At 36.5% G+C, this 13334-nt stretch overlaps 1 protein-coding gene across 6 annotated transcripts in view; it reads left to right on the top strand.

Moving 5' to 3' along the window:
* TBC1D19 (TBC1 domain family member 19) overlaps positions 1-13334 on the top strand; it is a 162626-nt gene that overhangs the window by 55360 nt on the left and 93932 nt on the right. For 3 of the 6 annotated variants that reach the window (XM_057547471.1, XM_057547466.1, XM_007168459.2), the window contains one exon: positions 12636-12710. The exons of 1 other annotated variant lie outside the window; for it this stretch is intronic. In XM_057547471.1, coding sequence (XP_057403454.1) covers positions 12636-12710 — 75 coding nt within the window. Of the gene's footprint in view, positions 1-4526; positions 4652-12635; positions 12711-13334 lie in introns of all 6 variants that reach the window. 2 more of the 6 variants (XM_057547469.1, XM_057547470.1) reach the window with 1 other exon arrangement.

Genomic DNA, 13334 nt, shown 5'->3' with positions numbered 1-13334 from the left:
TGTCATATATGGCCTTTATTATTTTGAGATAGGTTCCCTCTATTCCTACTTTCTGGAGAGTTTTTATCATAAATGGGTGTTGAATTTGGCGAAAGGTTTTTCTGCATCTATTGAGATTATCATATGTTTTTTATCCTTCAGTTTGTTAATATGGTGTATCACACTGATTGATTTGTGTATATTGAAGAATCCTTGCATTCCTGGGATAAACCCCACTTGATCATGGTGTATGATCCTTTTAATGTGCTGTTGGATTCTGTTTGCTAGTTTTTTGTTGAGGTTTTTTGCATCTATGTTCATCAGTGATATTGGCCTGTAGTTTTCTTTTTTTGTGATATCTTTATCTGGTTTTGGTATCATCGTGATTGTGGCCTCCTAGAATGAGTTTGGGAGTGTTCTTCCCTCTGCTATATTTTGGAAGACTTTGAGAAGGATAGGTGTTAGCTCTTCTCTAAATGTATAATAGAATTCGCCTGTGAAGCCATCTGGTCCTGGGCTTTTGTTTCTTGGAAGATTTTTAATCACAGTTTCAATTTCAGTGCTTGTGATTGGTCTGTTTATATTTTCTAAATCTTCCTGGTTCAGTCTTGGAAAATTGTACCTTTCCAAGAATTTGTCCATTTCCTTGTGGTTGTCCATTTTATTGGCATATGGTTGCTTGTTGTAATCTCTCATGATCCTTTGTATTTCTGCAGCGTCAGTTGTTACTTCTCCTTTTTCATTTTCTTATTCTATTGATTTGAGTCTTCTCCCTTTTTTTCCTGTTGAGTCTGGCTAATGGTTTATCATTTTGTTTATCTTCTCAAAGAACCAGCTTTTAGTTTTATTGATCTTTGCTATTGTTTCCTTCATTTCTTTTTCATTGATTTCTGATCTGGTCTTTATGATTTCTTTCCTTCTGCTAACTTTGGGGGTTTTTTGTTCTTCTTTCTCTAATTGCTTTAGGTGTAAGTTTAGGTTGTTTACTTGAGATGTTTCTTGTTTCTTGAGGTAGGATTGTATTGCTATAAACTTCCCTCTTAGAACTGCTTTTGCTGCATCCCACTGGTTTTGGGTCGTTGTGTTTTCATTGTCATTTGTTTCTAGGTATTTTTTGATTTCCTCTTTGATTTCTTCAGTGATCTCTTGGTTATTTAGTAGCATATTGTTTTGCCTCCATGTGTTTCTATTTTTTACAGTTTTTTTTTTTCCTGTAAGTGATATCTAGTCTCATAGAGTTGTGGTCAGAAACGATACTTGATATGATTTCAATTTTCTTAAATTTACCAAGGTTTGATTTGTGACCCAAGATATGATCTATCCTCGGGAATGTTACATGAGCACTTGAGAAGAATGTGTATTCTGTTGTTTTTGGATGGAATGTCCTATAAATATCAGTTAAGTCCATCTTGTTTAGTGTGTCATGTAAAGCTTGTGTTTCCTTATTTATTTTCATTGTGGATGATCTGTCCATTGGTGAAAGTGGGGTGTGAAAGTCCCCTACTATGATTGTGTTACTGTCGATTTCCCCTTTTATGGCTGTTAGCATTTGCCTTATATATTGAGGTGCTCCTGTGTTTGCCGCATAAATATTTACAATTGTTATATCTTCTTCTTGGATTGATCCCTTGATCATTATGTAGTGTCCTTCTTTGTCTCTTGTCATAGTCTTTATTTTAAAGTCTATTTTGTCTGATATGAGAATTGCTACTCCAGCTTTCTTTTGATTTCCATTTGCATGGAATGTCTTTTTCCATCCTCTCACTTTCAGTCTGTATGTGTCCCTAGGTCTGAAGTGGGTCTCTTGTAGACTGCATATATACGGGTGTTGTTTTTGTATCCATTCAGCCAGTCTATGTCTTTTGGTTGGAGCATTTAATCCATTTACATTTAAGGTATTATCGATATGTATGTTCCTATTACCATTTTCTCAATTGTCTTGGGTTTGTTTTTGTAGGTCATTTCCTTCTCTTGTGTTTCCTGCCCAGAGAAGTTCCTTTAGGATTTGTTGTAAAGCTGGTTTGGTAGTGCTGAATTCTCTTTTGCTTGTCTGTAAAGGTTTTAATTTCTCTGTTGAATCTGAATGAGATCCTTGCTGGGTAGAGTAATCTTGGTTGTAGATTTTTCCCTTTCATCACTTTAAATATGTCCTGCCACTCCCTTCTGGCTTGCAGAGTTCCTGTTGGTTCATAATTCCCATTGTTTTTGGTGTCTGCTCACAGTGGGTGAGGTTGGTTCAGTGAGTTGTGTAGGCTTCCTAGTGGAGGGGACTGGTGCCTGTGTTCTGGTGGGTGGGGCTTTATCTTGTCTTTCTGGTGGGCAGGACTGCATCCAGTGGTGTGTTTTGGAGTGTCTGTGAACTTAGTATGATTTTAGGCAGCCTCTCTGCTAATGGGTGGGTTTGTGTTCCTGTCTTGTTAGTTGTTTGGCACGGGGCGTCCAGCACTGGAACTTGCTAGCCATTGGGTGGAGCTGGGTCTTAGCATTGAGATGGAGATCTCTGGGAGAGCTCTCGCTGATTGATATTACCTGGGGCCGGGAGGTCTCTTCTGGTCCAATGTCCTGAACTCGGCTCTCCCATCTCAGAGGCTCAGGCCTGACATGGCCTGGAGCACCAAGACCCTGTCAGCCACACAGCTCAGAAGAAAAGGGAGGAAAAAAAGAAAGAAAAATAAATTTTTAAAAAATAAATAAATAAGTAAAATTATTAAAATAAATAATAATTTAAAAAAAGAGAGTAACCAAACCAATAAACAAATCTACCAATGATAGCAAGCACTAAAAACTAAACTAAGATAAACATAAAAATCAGAAACAAGTCAGTCACAGACAGTAAACCCCAAGTCTACAGTTGCTCCCAAAGTCCACCGCCTCAATTTTGGGATGTTGTCTATTCAGGCATTCCACAGATTCAGGGTACCTCAAGTTGATTGTGGGGATTTAATCCACTGCTCCTGAGGCTGCATGGAGAAATTTCCCTTTCTCTTCTTTGTTCGCAGAACTCCTGGGGTTCAGCTTTGGTTTTGGCCCCCTGTCTGTGTGTGGGTCGCCCTCAGGCATCTGTTCCTGCCCAGACAGGACAGGGTTAAAACAGTGGCTGATTAGGGGGCTCTGACTCATTCAGGCCTTTTGGGAAGTCTGAGGTCTTCTGCCAGTGTTCAGTAGGTGTTCTGTAGGAGTTGTTCCACATGTAGATGTATTTTTGATATATTTGTGGGTAGGAAGGTGATCTCCACATCTTACTCCCCCGCCATCTTGAAGGTCCCTCACTACTAACTTTTATAACTACCAACTTTCAATCTGTCTTTCTCCTTATGTACCCTCAATACTATTAACTTTAACCTCAAGCAGATGAACCCTTATAATGTATCTCACTGCCTTCTAACAAACCTTCAGTGATTGCCAATTGCCTAACAAATGAAGTTTCTACTCCACAGCCCACCATTTAAGAGTTTTTACTATCTGTCCCCAGCTGCTCCTTCCACTTTATCAGTCTCTGCTGTCTTATAACTGCCGTTTGTGCCCTTCCAAGTGAATCATTTTGCCTTTCCTCTTGCATCTTTAACACTTACTTTGTTTTCCTGTCATGGAAAGCCCTCTGCCTGCTTTACATTATGTAAATCCCATCTATTTTGTGTCAACTCAGATGGCGTCTCTTCTCTGACGTTGTTATTACCCCTGTTGAAAAGGATCTCTCCCTCTTTTGGACTCTTGTAGCACACTGCCATTTTATGGCCTTCATTCACAAATTGCATTCTATTATAGTAATTTCTGTACGCATCTTTCTATCTTTTCCTATAAGCCTCTAGAAAGCAGTAACAATTTTAAAAAGACTTTTGTGTAGCTGTTACCTCTAGTATACTGACCTTTATGTAGCAGGAATTTAGTAAGTTTATAATGGATCAATAAGTAAAGGCATTTACCATCCTTTCTAGCAATTATTACAATACTTATTTAAAAGATATTTACTGAATGCCTACGAGTGGAAGACACTCTGCTATGTGCTGTGAAGATTCAGAAATAAATTAGATACAGATTCTGCCTTCAGGTAACTTCATGATTTAATAATTGAAATAAGACTTGGACATATGTACCTATAACATAAGGTAGTAAGTGCTGTGTGCTATAGGGAAGATGGCTAGGAAGCTTTCTGGGCTGATGAGGGGAAGAGGCTCCTTATACTGCATCAGCATTTTCCAGAGTGTTTTATGCTGAATCCTAGCCCTGAGAGATGCTCCATAAAAGGGGGTTCCAGGGACAAATAAGTTTGGGGATGGAAGCACACATTGCCTTCCTCTCGGTGAATCACAATTTATTATTTTTAGTGGACTTGATTTTTTACAAGAGTTTTAGATTTACAGAAAAATTGAGAAGACAGTACAGAGAGTTCCCATGGAACCCGTACCCAGTTTCCCTATTAACATCTTACATTACTATGGTACATTTGTTACACTTAGTGAACTAATATTAATACAGTATTAATAACTAAAGTTCATACTTTATTCAGATTTCCTTAGTTTTAACCTCATATCCTTTTTCTGTTTTAGGATTCCATCCAGGATACCACATTACATTTGGTTGTCATGTCTCCTTAGGCTCCTCTTGGCTATGACAGTTTCTCAGACTTTCCTTGTTTTTGATGACCTTGACAGTTTTGAGAAGTACTGGTCAGGTATTTTGTAGAATATCCCTCTCTTGGAATTTGTCTGGTGTTTTTCTCATTATTAGACTAGGGTTGTGGGTTTTTTGGAGGAACATCACAGATATAAAATGCCATTTATATTCATTAAATTATATCATGGTATATACTATCAATATGATATATCACTGTTGACGTTGACCTTGATTGCCTGATTGAGGTATTATTTGTGAGGTTTTTCCACTGTAAAGCTACTCTTCCCCCCCCCCCCCCCCCCCCCCCCCCCCGCTTTGTATGTATACTGTACCCTCTGGAAGGAAGTCATGGTCCACACTTGAGGAGAAGTTACATTCCACCTCCCTGAGGGGGGTGGTATCTACAGAAATTATTTGGAATTCTTCTGCATGGAAGAGTTGTCTCCTCTCCCCCATTTATTTATTTATTCAATCGTTTATTTTTATCAGTAGGGACTCATGGATATTTATTTTATACTTTTTTAAAATCTAATACTCCTTAATTTTGTTGCTTACAATTTCTTTTGGCATGTTAACAGCTCAGAGAGGTTCTGCAATAAAGAAACTGTTTAATTTTTATTTAATCTAGTGTTGTTCAAACTTATGTAATCTATTTCCATGTAAAATACTTTGGGAACTATTTTGCTACACCTTTCACAGAAAGCAATATTTGAAGAAACTTATATGCAGTGTGATAAAAAGTGCATAAGTTTTCTTGTGAAATAATAGTAGTAAGCACATAGAGCTCTAATTATGTGCCAGGTACCATTCTAGTGCTTTACAAGTATTCACTCATTTAATATTTATGCTGACTCTATGAAATGAGATACTCTTACGGTCTTAGATAGGGCCAACTTTACCAAACTACTAAGTGGAAGACCTGGAATTTGAATCTGGACAGCCACTCCAGAATCTACACTACCTGATGATATTCAGCCTATTTCTGTATCCAGTCCAGAAATGCTCAGACAAACTCAAGGTGTGCTGCGTGGTTGAATTTATCCTATTCACTGTCAATCCAGTAACCTTAGCAAAAATGAGAATTTTGCTAGTTTTATATTACTTCAGTTCACATCCCCTTCCTAATTGGTCTTTCTGCCTTCTGTATTGTTACTCCATTTCTTAAAACTTCTAAGACTTTTAGGATAGAGCTCCAATTCCTTACTTTTGCTTAATAGGCTATAAATGATCTTGCCCCTTTTTACTGTTCAAGTCTCATCTTTTGCCTCCTCACACTGTCCCTCCCCCTACTGCCACTCCCATGCCCAATTCCACACACATGTACGTTCTCTCTCTCTAATCATACTGGATCTCCTCCGTTGTTCCCCAGCAGGAGAACCTGTGCTCATGCTGTTGCTTCTACCCAAAACTGCCTACCCTCAAATCCCACATATTTTTGGCTAACTTCTGCGTATTCTTCAGGTCCTGTGTTAGATGATAGTTTCTTTAGGAAGGACTTCTGACCCTTAGTTCTCAGATACTCAGATATTTATCCTGTTTCTCCAGTCTTCCACATGGGAGGCACCCTATACTTCCCACCACAATACTTGGGTTGTCTGTATCATCACTAGATTCTGTAGAGCAGGGCCAGTGTCTCTCTTTTCACAATTGTATCTGCAACATCTGGCATAGTGCCTAGCCCATGGTAGATGCTCAATAGATATTTTTTTAAAATAATGAATGATTGAATAATCAAAAACTGCAAAGTATTCCCTTTTAGAAAATATTCATACCCTTATCCCTAGTAATTTCATTTCTCAGACCCTAAAGGAAAGAATCAGAGAAACACAGAAATTCATGTTCATGATAATAGTAAAAAATTTTAAAGCATCTAAATGAACAGCAATAGGGCCTGCTTAAATATAACATGGAAACTCCAGAAGACAATGTTATACAGGCATCAGAAATGACATTTTTGAAGAAATATAATGACATGGGAAATTGCATATGATATAATCTTAAATGGAAAAGCAAACTATAAAAACAAAATAATTCTACTTTAATTAAATGTATATATATGCGTATGTATATTCATACACACATATACATTTCAATTGTACACATACATGCGTAGAAAAAAATGAAGAGAATAAAATGGTAACAGTGGTTATTATGGCTGATTGAAATCTATGAGTGCTTATTTATTATTTTATTCTTTACATATTATTGTTTTTCCAACTATCTTGAATAAATGTGTTACTTTTATAATCAGAGAATTACTAAAACCTTTTTCCATTAGATAGCTGGATGATTATTATTTTGTTTTACTTTATTCTTTTCAGGGTGAAGAAAGTAATTTTAAACTTTATAATTTCATAGTTGTTTGCATGTTATATATTTATTATATATATATATTTTTTTTTTTTTTTAAGTTTTTTTTACTTGATTTTATTTATTTATTTATTTATTTTTGGCTGTGTTGGGTCTTCGGTTCGTGCGAGGGCTTTCTCCAGTTGCGGCAAGCAGGGGCCACTCTTCATCGCGGTATGGGGACCGCTCTTCATCGCAGTGCGCGGGCCTTTCTCTATCGCGGCCCCTCCCGTCGCGGGGCACAGGCTCCAGACGCGCAGGCTCAGCAATTGTGGCTCACGGGCCCAGCTGCTCCGTGGCATGTGGGATCTTCCCAGACCAGGGCTCGAACCCGTGTCCCCTGCATTAGCAGGCAGATTCTCAACCACTGCGCCACCAGGGAAGCCCCTATTATATATTTTTTAATGACTTCTTATTTATTTTCATTACTATGAAAAAGTAGCAAGGTGATAGTTAATACCCATTTAAAGATTTCAATACAGTTGCAGTTCTTTTGTGAATCTTTTGCCTCTCATGGCTTAGAAACTACTGTATTTATAAAACTCTTGAAATACTTTGAGTTAATACCATAGATTCCAATTATTAGGGAAACTGATTAGAATGCAACAATAATTTCATTTAGAGAGGATATGGGTTTAGGTAAAAGGTAATATCTTCCTATTTAAACATTTTAAATGTAAAATTCCATTCATTTTCCTTTTAAACAACATTTTAGAAGATCTTTATTTTATAAGTCTTTGGAGTAGAAACTATTACTTTCTTCTTATTTTGTATTAATGCACTGTCATTTTTCAATAACTTATTTGCTACTTCTACTTTTTTTTGGTGCTAGGTACACACTGAAATTTTTACTTAAATAATAGCATAGAAATAACTATGATTTTTTTTGAGCATTTAGTTTTGAGACTTAGGGCTTATTTATTCACCTCCAGAAATAGGCCCTGAGAAAAATTAAGTATCTGTAAAATTGGAGCTAACATGGACCTTCACATTTATCCAGTCCAACCTCTAGAGTTCATCTCCTTTTGGTGGAGAACTTCTGGAAACAGGGAATTCACAATTTCACTGATTTAACCCGTTTTGATTAAGTCTTCTTACTTGTTGGAAAGTTTCTTTCTCTTGTTAAATGGTTACATGCTCCTTATAACATTTACTCACTGGTCTGAGCTTTGTGCTTTATAGATAGAAAGCATTCAGTACATGTTGGTCAGTGAGACAAAGGAATGAATGAATACCACTTACTCAAGATTAGAGGTCTTGAGGGAACCTAAAGGATGACCCAGCTTAAAAGCAGCCACTTGCTTCATCTTGGATTTCTCCTCATTGTCAGGAAATCTTATTACTATTTCTGATGTCTGAGTAAATGATTTCTCTGACCATCTAAGACTTCTATGAAATGACTTCTGACCATCTGACTGAAGTTCTTGCAAGGCGTACCTTGGAAAAATCCTGCCAACCTTGCCATAGATACGGAACAGGGAATAGGGAAGTGGCCAACCACTGGGGTCGCTTTTCTTTCATTATTTTTAGGATTTTCAAGGAAGTGGTATGTGTTCTGTTGTCAACTAGAAGTTTTGATATACCTGGCTTCCTATTGCTTGCTTATTGTTTTATGTTTTCTTTGGTTTGTGACATATAGACTGGTGTAGCCCTTTTGAACTTTTTGCAGCTTATATTATTTGTTTCTGTCTTATCCTCCCCACCCTCACTACAGGGATGCTGTTTCATTCATCTTTTAGTGACATGTGTTTAATAGGTGCACAATAAACATTTGTTGGATCTATGTCTTTTCATTATTTGAAAACTCAGCTGTTACCCCTCATTTCCCCCTTTTCTAGCCATAAAAATTTGATTTTTTCTGAATTGAACATCCTTTTCCTCTTTCCTTCTCTCAGTTTTAAGTTGTTCTTCTCTTCTGGATCATTTCCAAGTTTCCTTTTTTTTTTTTGGCTGCATCAGATCTTAGCTGCGGCACGCGGGATCTTTCGTTGTTGTGCGTGGGCTCTTTGTTGAGGTGCATGGGCTTCTCTCTGGTTGTGGTGTGCGGGTTTTCTCTCTCTAGTTGTGGTGCGCAGGCTCCAGAGCACGTGGACTCTGTAGTTGTGGCACGTGGGCTCCAGAGTGCATGGGCTCTGTAGTTTGTGGCACGCAGGCTCTCTCGTTGAGGCGGGCAAGCTCCGTAGTTGTGGTGCGCGGGCTTAGTTGCCACATGGCATGTGGGATCTTAGTTCCCCAACCAGGGATCAAACCCGCATCCCCTGCATTGTAAGGCAGATTCTTTACCACTGGAAAACTGGGGAAGTCCCCATTTCCAAGTTTCTGCTTTAGTTGCGGAGCACAGAAAAACTGATAATTGAATAAAACTTTGTGCAGCATTGCTTCAGTTCTTAATATTCTTTTCCATTCTACTCTCAGGTGTTCTTTTAAAACGTTTCCTCATTTGTAAAATGAGGGTAATGATACGTATCTCACAGGATTAATAAAATAACATATGTAAACACATGAAAATCACATAGCTCTGTTTCCTAAATTATTTTCATTCAGAATGCTTTCTTCTAATATCTAATTTCTTTTCTTTGTAACTTTTTTCTTAACTAGTTTCTCTATATATTACATGTAACATTAAATTTAAATTTGGTAAGTTGAAATACTTGGTAAAGTGGGATATCCATTTAGGAGAACTATGATTAATCACTTAAAATTGTACTTTATTGAAAACACCTGAAGAGATGTGTTTGTTAGAAGAATTTTTTAAAGGATAAGATAATTATGTTTCAGAATATCTTATCAAGGTATAATTATAGAAAGTATCATTCTATTTTTTTTTCTTTTTTTTTCTCTTTTTTTAAATTTATTTATTTATTTATTTATTTACTTTTTTAATCATTCTATTTTAAATGGACTTCATGTTTGAGTTTTTAGTAGGTTTTATGCTGTATTAAAATTGTGTATTGCAGTCTTGAAAATATGCACAGCGTATAAGCCACACATTGATGTCTGTTGTAACTTTAATTTTGTTTTTATATCTTAGAGTTATTTTCTTTTTATCAACTCAAGAGCCCTCTTATTAGTGGTTGAAAATGAGAATTTTTGGAATCATAATTCAATAGCTAGAAATTTAGTTCTTTATATAATAGGATAAGTAATACAAATTCAGGGATTGACTTCTTAATCTTTACGCAAATTTTATTTTTATAGTAATGACTGAATTAAAATTACAGTTTTTTAAATTAAACTTTCTCATACCTGCTCCCCCAAAAATCTGGAGTTGGGGGAGTAAGTGACAGAAGGCTTATTAGAGGAAATTATTTTTAAGCTGAGATCTGAATGTTGAATAAGATTTATCTAGTTAAATTGGGGATAAGGATGTTGAGGGTGAAAGTGGGTTATATTTTAATAATTAAAGTTTGGTCATGAATAATGTACCCAAATGTATTTTAAGTCTTGGATCTAAAAAAAAAAAAAAAAAAAGAGAAAAGAGAGAGAGTTGAAAATAAGCCAGTAAATGGAATTCGTTTTGGGGGTATTTCATGCAATTAAAAAAAATTTTTTATTAATTTTATTTATTTATTTGGCTGCGTTGGGTCTTCGTTGCTGCGCGCGGGCTTTCTCTAATTGTGGTGAGCGGGGGCTACTCTTCGTTGTGCTGTGCGGGCTTCTCCCTGCAGTGGCTTCTCTTGTTGCGGAGCATGGGCTCCTGGAGTGTGGGCTTCAGTAGTTGTGGCTCACAAGCTTCAGTAGTTGTGGCTCACGGGCTGTAGAGCGCAGGCTCAGTAGTTGTGGTGCACGGGCTTAGTTGCTCTGTGGCATGTGGGATCTTCCTGGACCAGGGATTGAGCCCGTGTCCCCTGTACAGTGCGCTCTGGGTCTGCCGGCGGTGGGGGGATGGCCACTCAGGCCCTGGCAGGGCACCTGCGTTTCAAACTTCTCTGCAGCCAGGGGCCACAGCCGGGGCGGGGCCAGGTTGCCAGCCCTGGGTGGGAAGGGGGCGGGGTCACATGGTATGGGCAGTATTTCCTGCAATATATTAAGAGTATTCTTTTATTCTTGAAAACCTATTTCTACATATTTAGTAAATTAAGCCTTATGCATTTCACACAGCTCTGTATTCCTCCTATAGATGATTTTTTTCCTGTTCATTCGTTGCTTAGGCAGTTGTATCAGATTATTTTTAAATGCTTGCAACATAATTTAGGGTAAAATCTGTTCAATTATTGAGAATTTATTATGTGCCAGACAAAGTGTGATATGTGCTATGATAGGTGAAGGAAGAGGTGCTGTGAGAACCCATAAGCAAAGGTACCGAATATTATCTGGGATGAGGGGCCAGGTAAGAGAAGGCTTAATAGAGGTAAAGACCTGAAAGCTGAATAAAATTTATTCAGATAATGTAGGAATGAGTATGTTGGGATGGGAGGAGGGCATGGAGGGTTTATTCCAGATAGAGAGTAATGTATTTAAATATGTGTATTAAAGAAGAAGCTCTGAATAATGATAGCTGTAGTAAAAGCTATCAATTATTGAATGATTATTATCATTATTGTGTCACAGTTCAAAGTACTTTAATCTTTATAACAATCACATAATGGAGCTATTATTATTATTCTATTTTTATTGTCTGGTTGTAACTGTCCTTTATGGATAATGTAATATATAGTTCTCTCCTTTTCTCCTCATTTGGTCTAAATTTTGGAGCTTTGGCCTTATTTTATTTTGGTTTTAGTGAGTCAGAAGTGGTCTGTAGGCATATTTTAATAAAAAGACCAAAAAATTATGGCGTTTTAGCTTGGCATTAAAAAGAATAGTTTACTAAAATATGGTATATATGGATAATCAATTTATGACTGACCATTAAAATTAACTTATTATTTCAAGTTTACAAGAAATGTAATAAATACTGTGAAAAAGTAGTAAGACCAATCCAGATTGTGACACATAAAAGACGAGTGGTCTGGACTCCTCAAAAAAGTCAATATGAAAAAGAAAAGGATGAAAGCACTCTAGATTAAGGTACAAGGAAAGAGACATAACAACCAAATGTAATGTAATGCATTCAATTTTAATGGATCCAGGATTTTTAAAAATATAAAGACATTTATGGGGATAATTGGAAATTTTTGAATATGGACTAAATATTAGATAATATGAAATATTATTGTTAGTGTTTTTAGGTGTGACAGTGGTAATGTGGTTATGTAGGAGAAGGTTCTTATTCTTAGAAAATTCATGATGAAGTATTTAGGGTAAAATATCATGTTTGGAAAAATTATAATGTAACAATTTCTGTAAAATTTTATTTTACTAGGTCATTAATGGGATTCTTGAGTATCAAACATTTATAAAATGCTTAAATCTAACTTACCTTTTTATTATCTGCTGTTTTCCCTTGTAATGTTTATCACCATCTGATTGTTGATTTATTTTTTTTGTCTATCTTCATTCCCATCCTCCACTAGAATGTCAGTTCCATGAGGACGGAGACTTTGTTATTCACAGCTTACTTCACAGCACTAAGGATAGTATCTGGCACATAGTAGGCAGTAATCAATATTTGTTGAGTAAACTAATGAATAAAGATAACCAATCTCAACCAACTTCACCATTTCTATATAGCTCATAACATCTTTAATGTTTTAAAATCAGTTTTGGTACTGTTAACCAGAAATAATAATAGATTGTTCCTTATGTTTCAGGGAAGTTGGGAAAGAAGAATTTTGAAGAGTTTAAATAGTATGTGCACTGAACTGAGTATCCCATTGGCACGAAAGGTACTTTTTTTTTTTTTAATTGGAGTATAGTTGCTTTACGACGAAGTGAATCAGCTATTATGTATACATATATCCCCTCCCTCTTGGACCTCCCTCCCACCCATCAAGGTCACCACAGAGCACGGAAAGTACTTTTAACATTTAAGTATTTTTTTGTGAATCAAGTACTAGGACGTATCATGAAATAACTGTCAGGCAGATTTATCTTTTTTTATTACTAGTATATCAGTTTGTTTTGAAACAAAAATCTGTAAAAGGCCAATTATGTGGATGTAGTTTATATAGGTTTCTATTATGTATGCTGTAGTGCTTTTTGTAATAAACCTATATCTTGAGAATAAATATAGACTCTGCAGTATAGGTGATTTGGAGATTTGTCTTATAAATACACTTTAAAGATTTTAATTACCTTTAGTCTCCTTACTTGAATGATTTGTCATCTCTGCAGAACTATTTAGATCTAATACTCAACATTTATCTGTCACTCTGGGCTTCGAGAGGGGAGAGGTGAAAAAGGAGAGAAAAGCCCCTTGAGAAATATTCTGGATTCTTTATAGCTGCTCATGAGTAGGAGAGAACGTTTCTCTTCACTTCATTCTCCCAACCTGCTATTTGTTTCCTGCT

Source organism: Balaenoptera acutorostrata, chromosome 5, assembly GCF_949987535.1.
Source record: "Balaenoptera acutorostrata chromosome 5, mBalAcu1.1, whole genome shotgun sequence".
Lineage (NCBI taxonomy): Eukaryota > Metazoa > Chordata > Mammalia > Artiodactyla > Balaenopteridae > Balaenoptera > Balaenoptera acutorostrata.
Note: the sequence above shows the minus strand (reverse complement) of the source record. Positions and strands in the feature narration are given on the sequence as shown.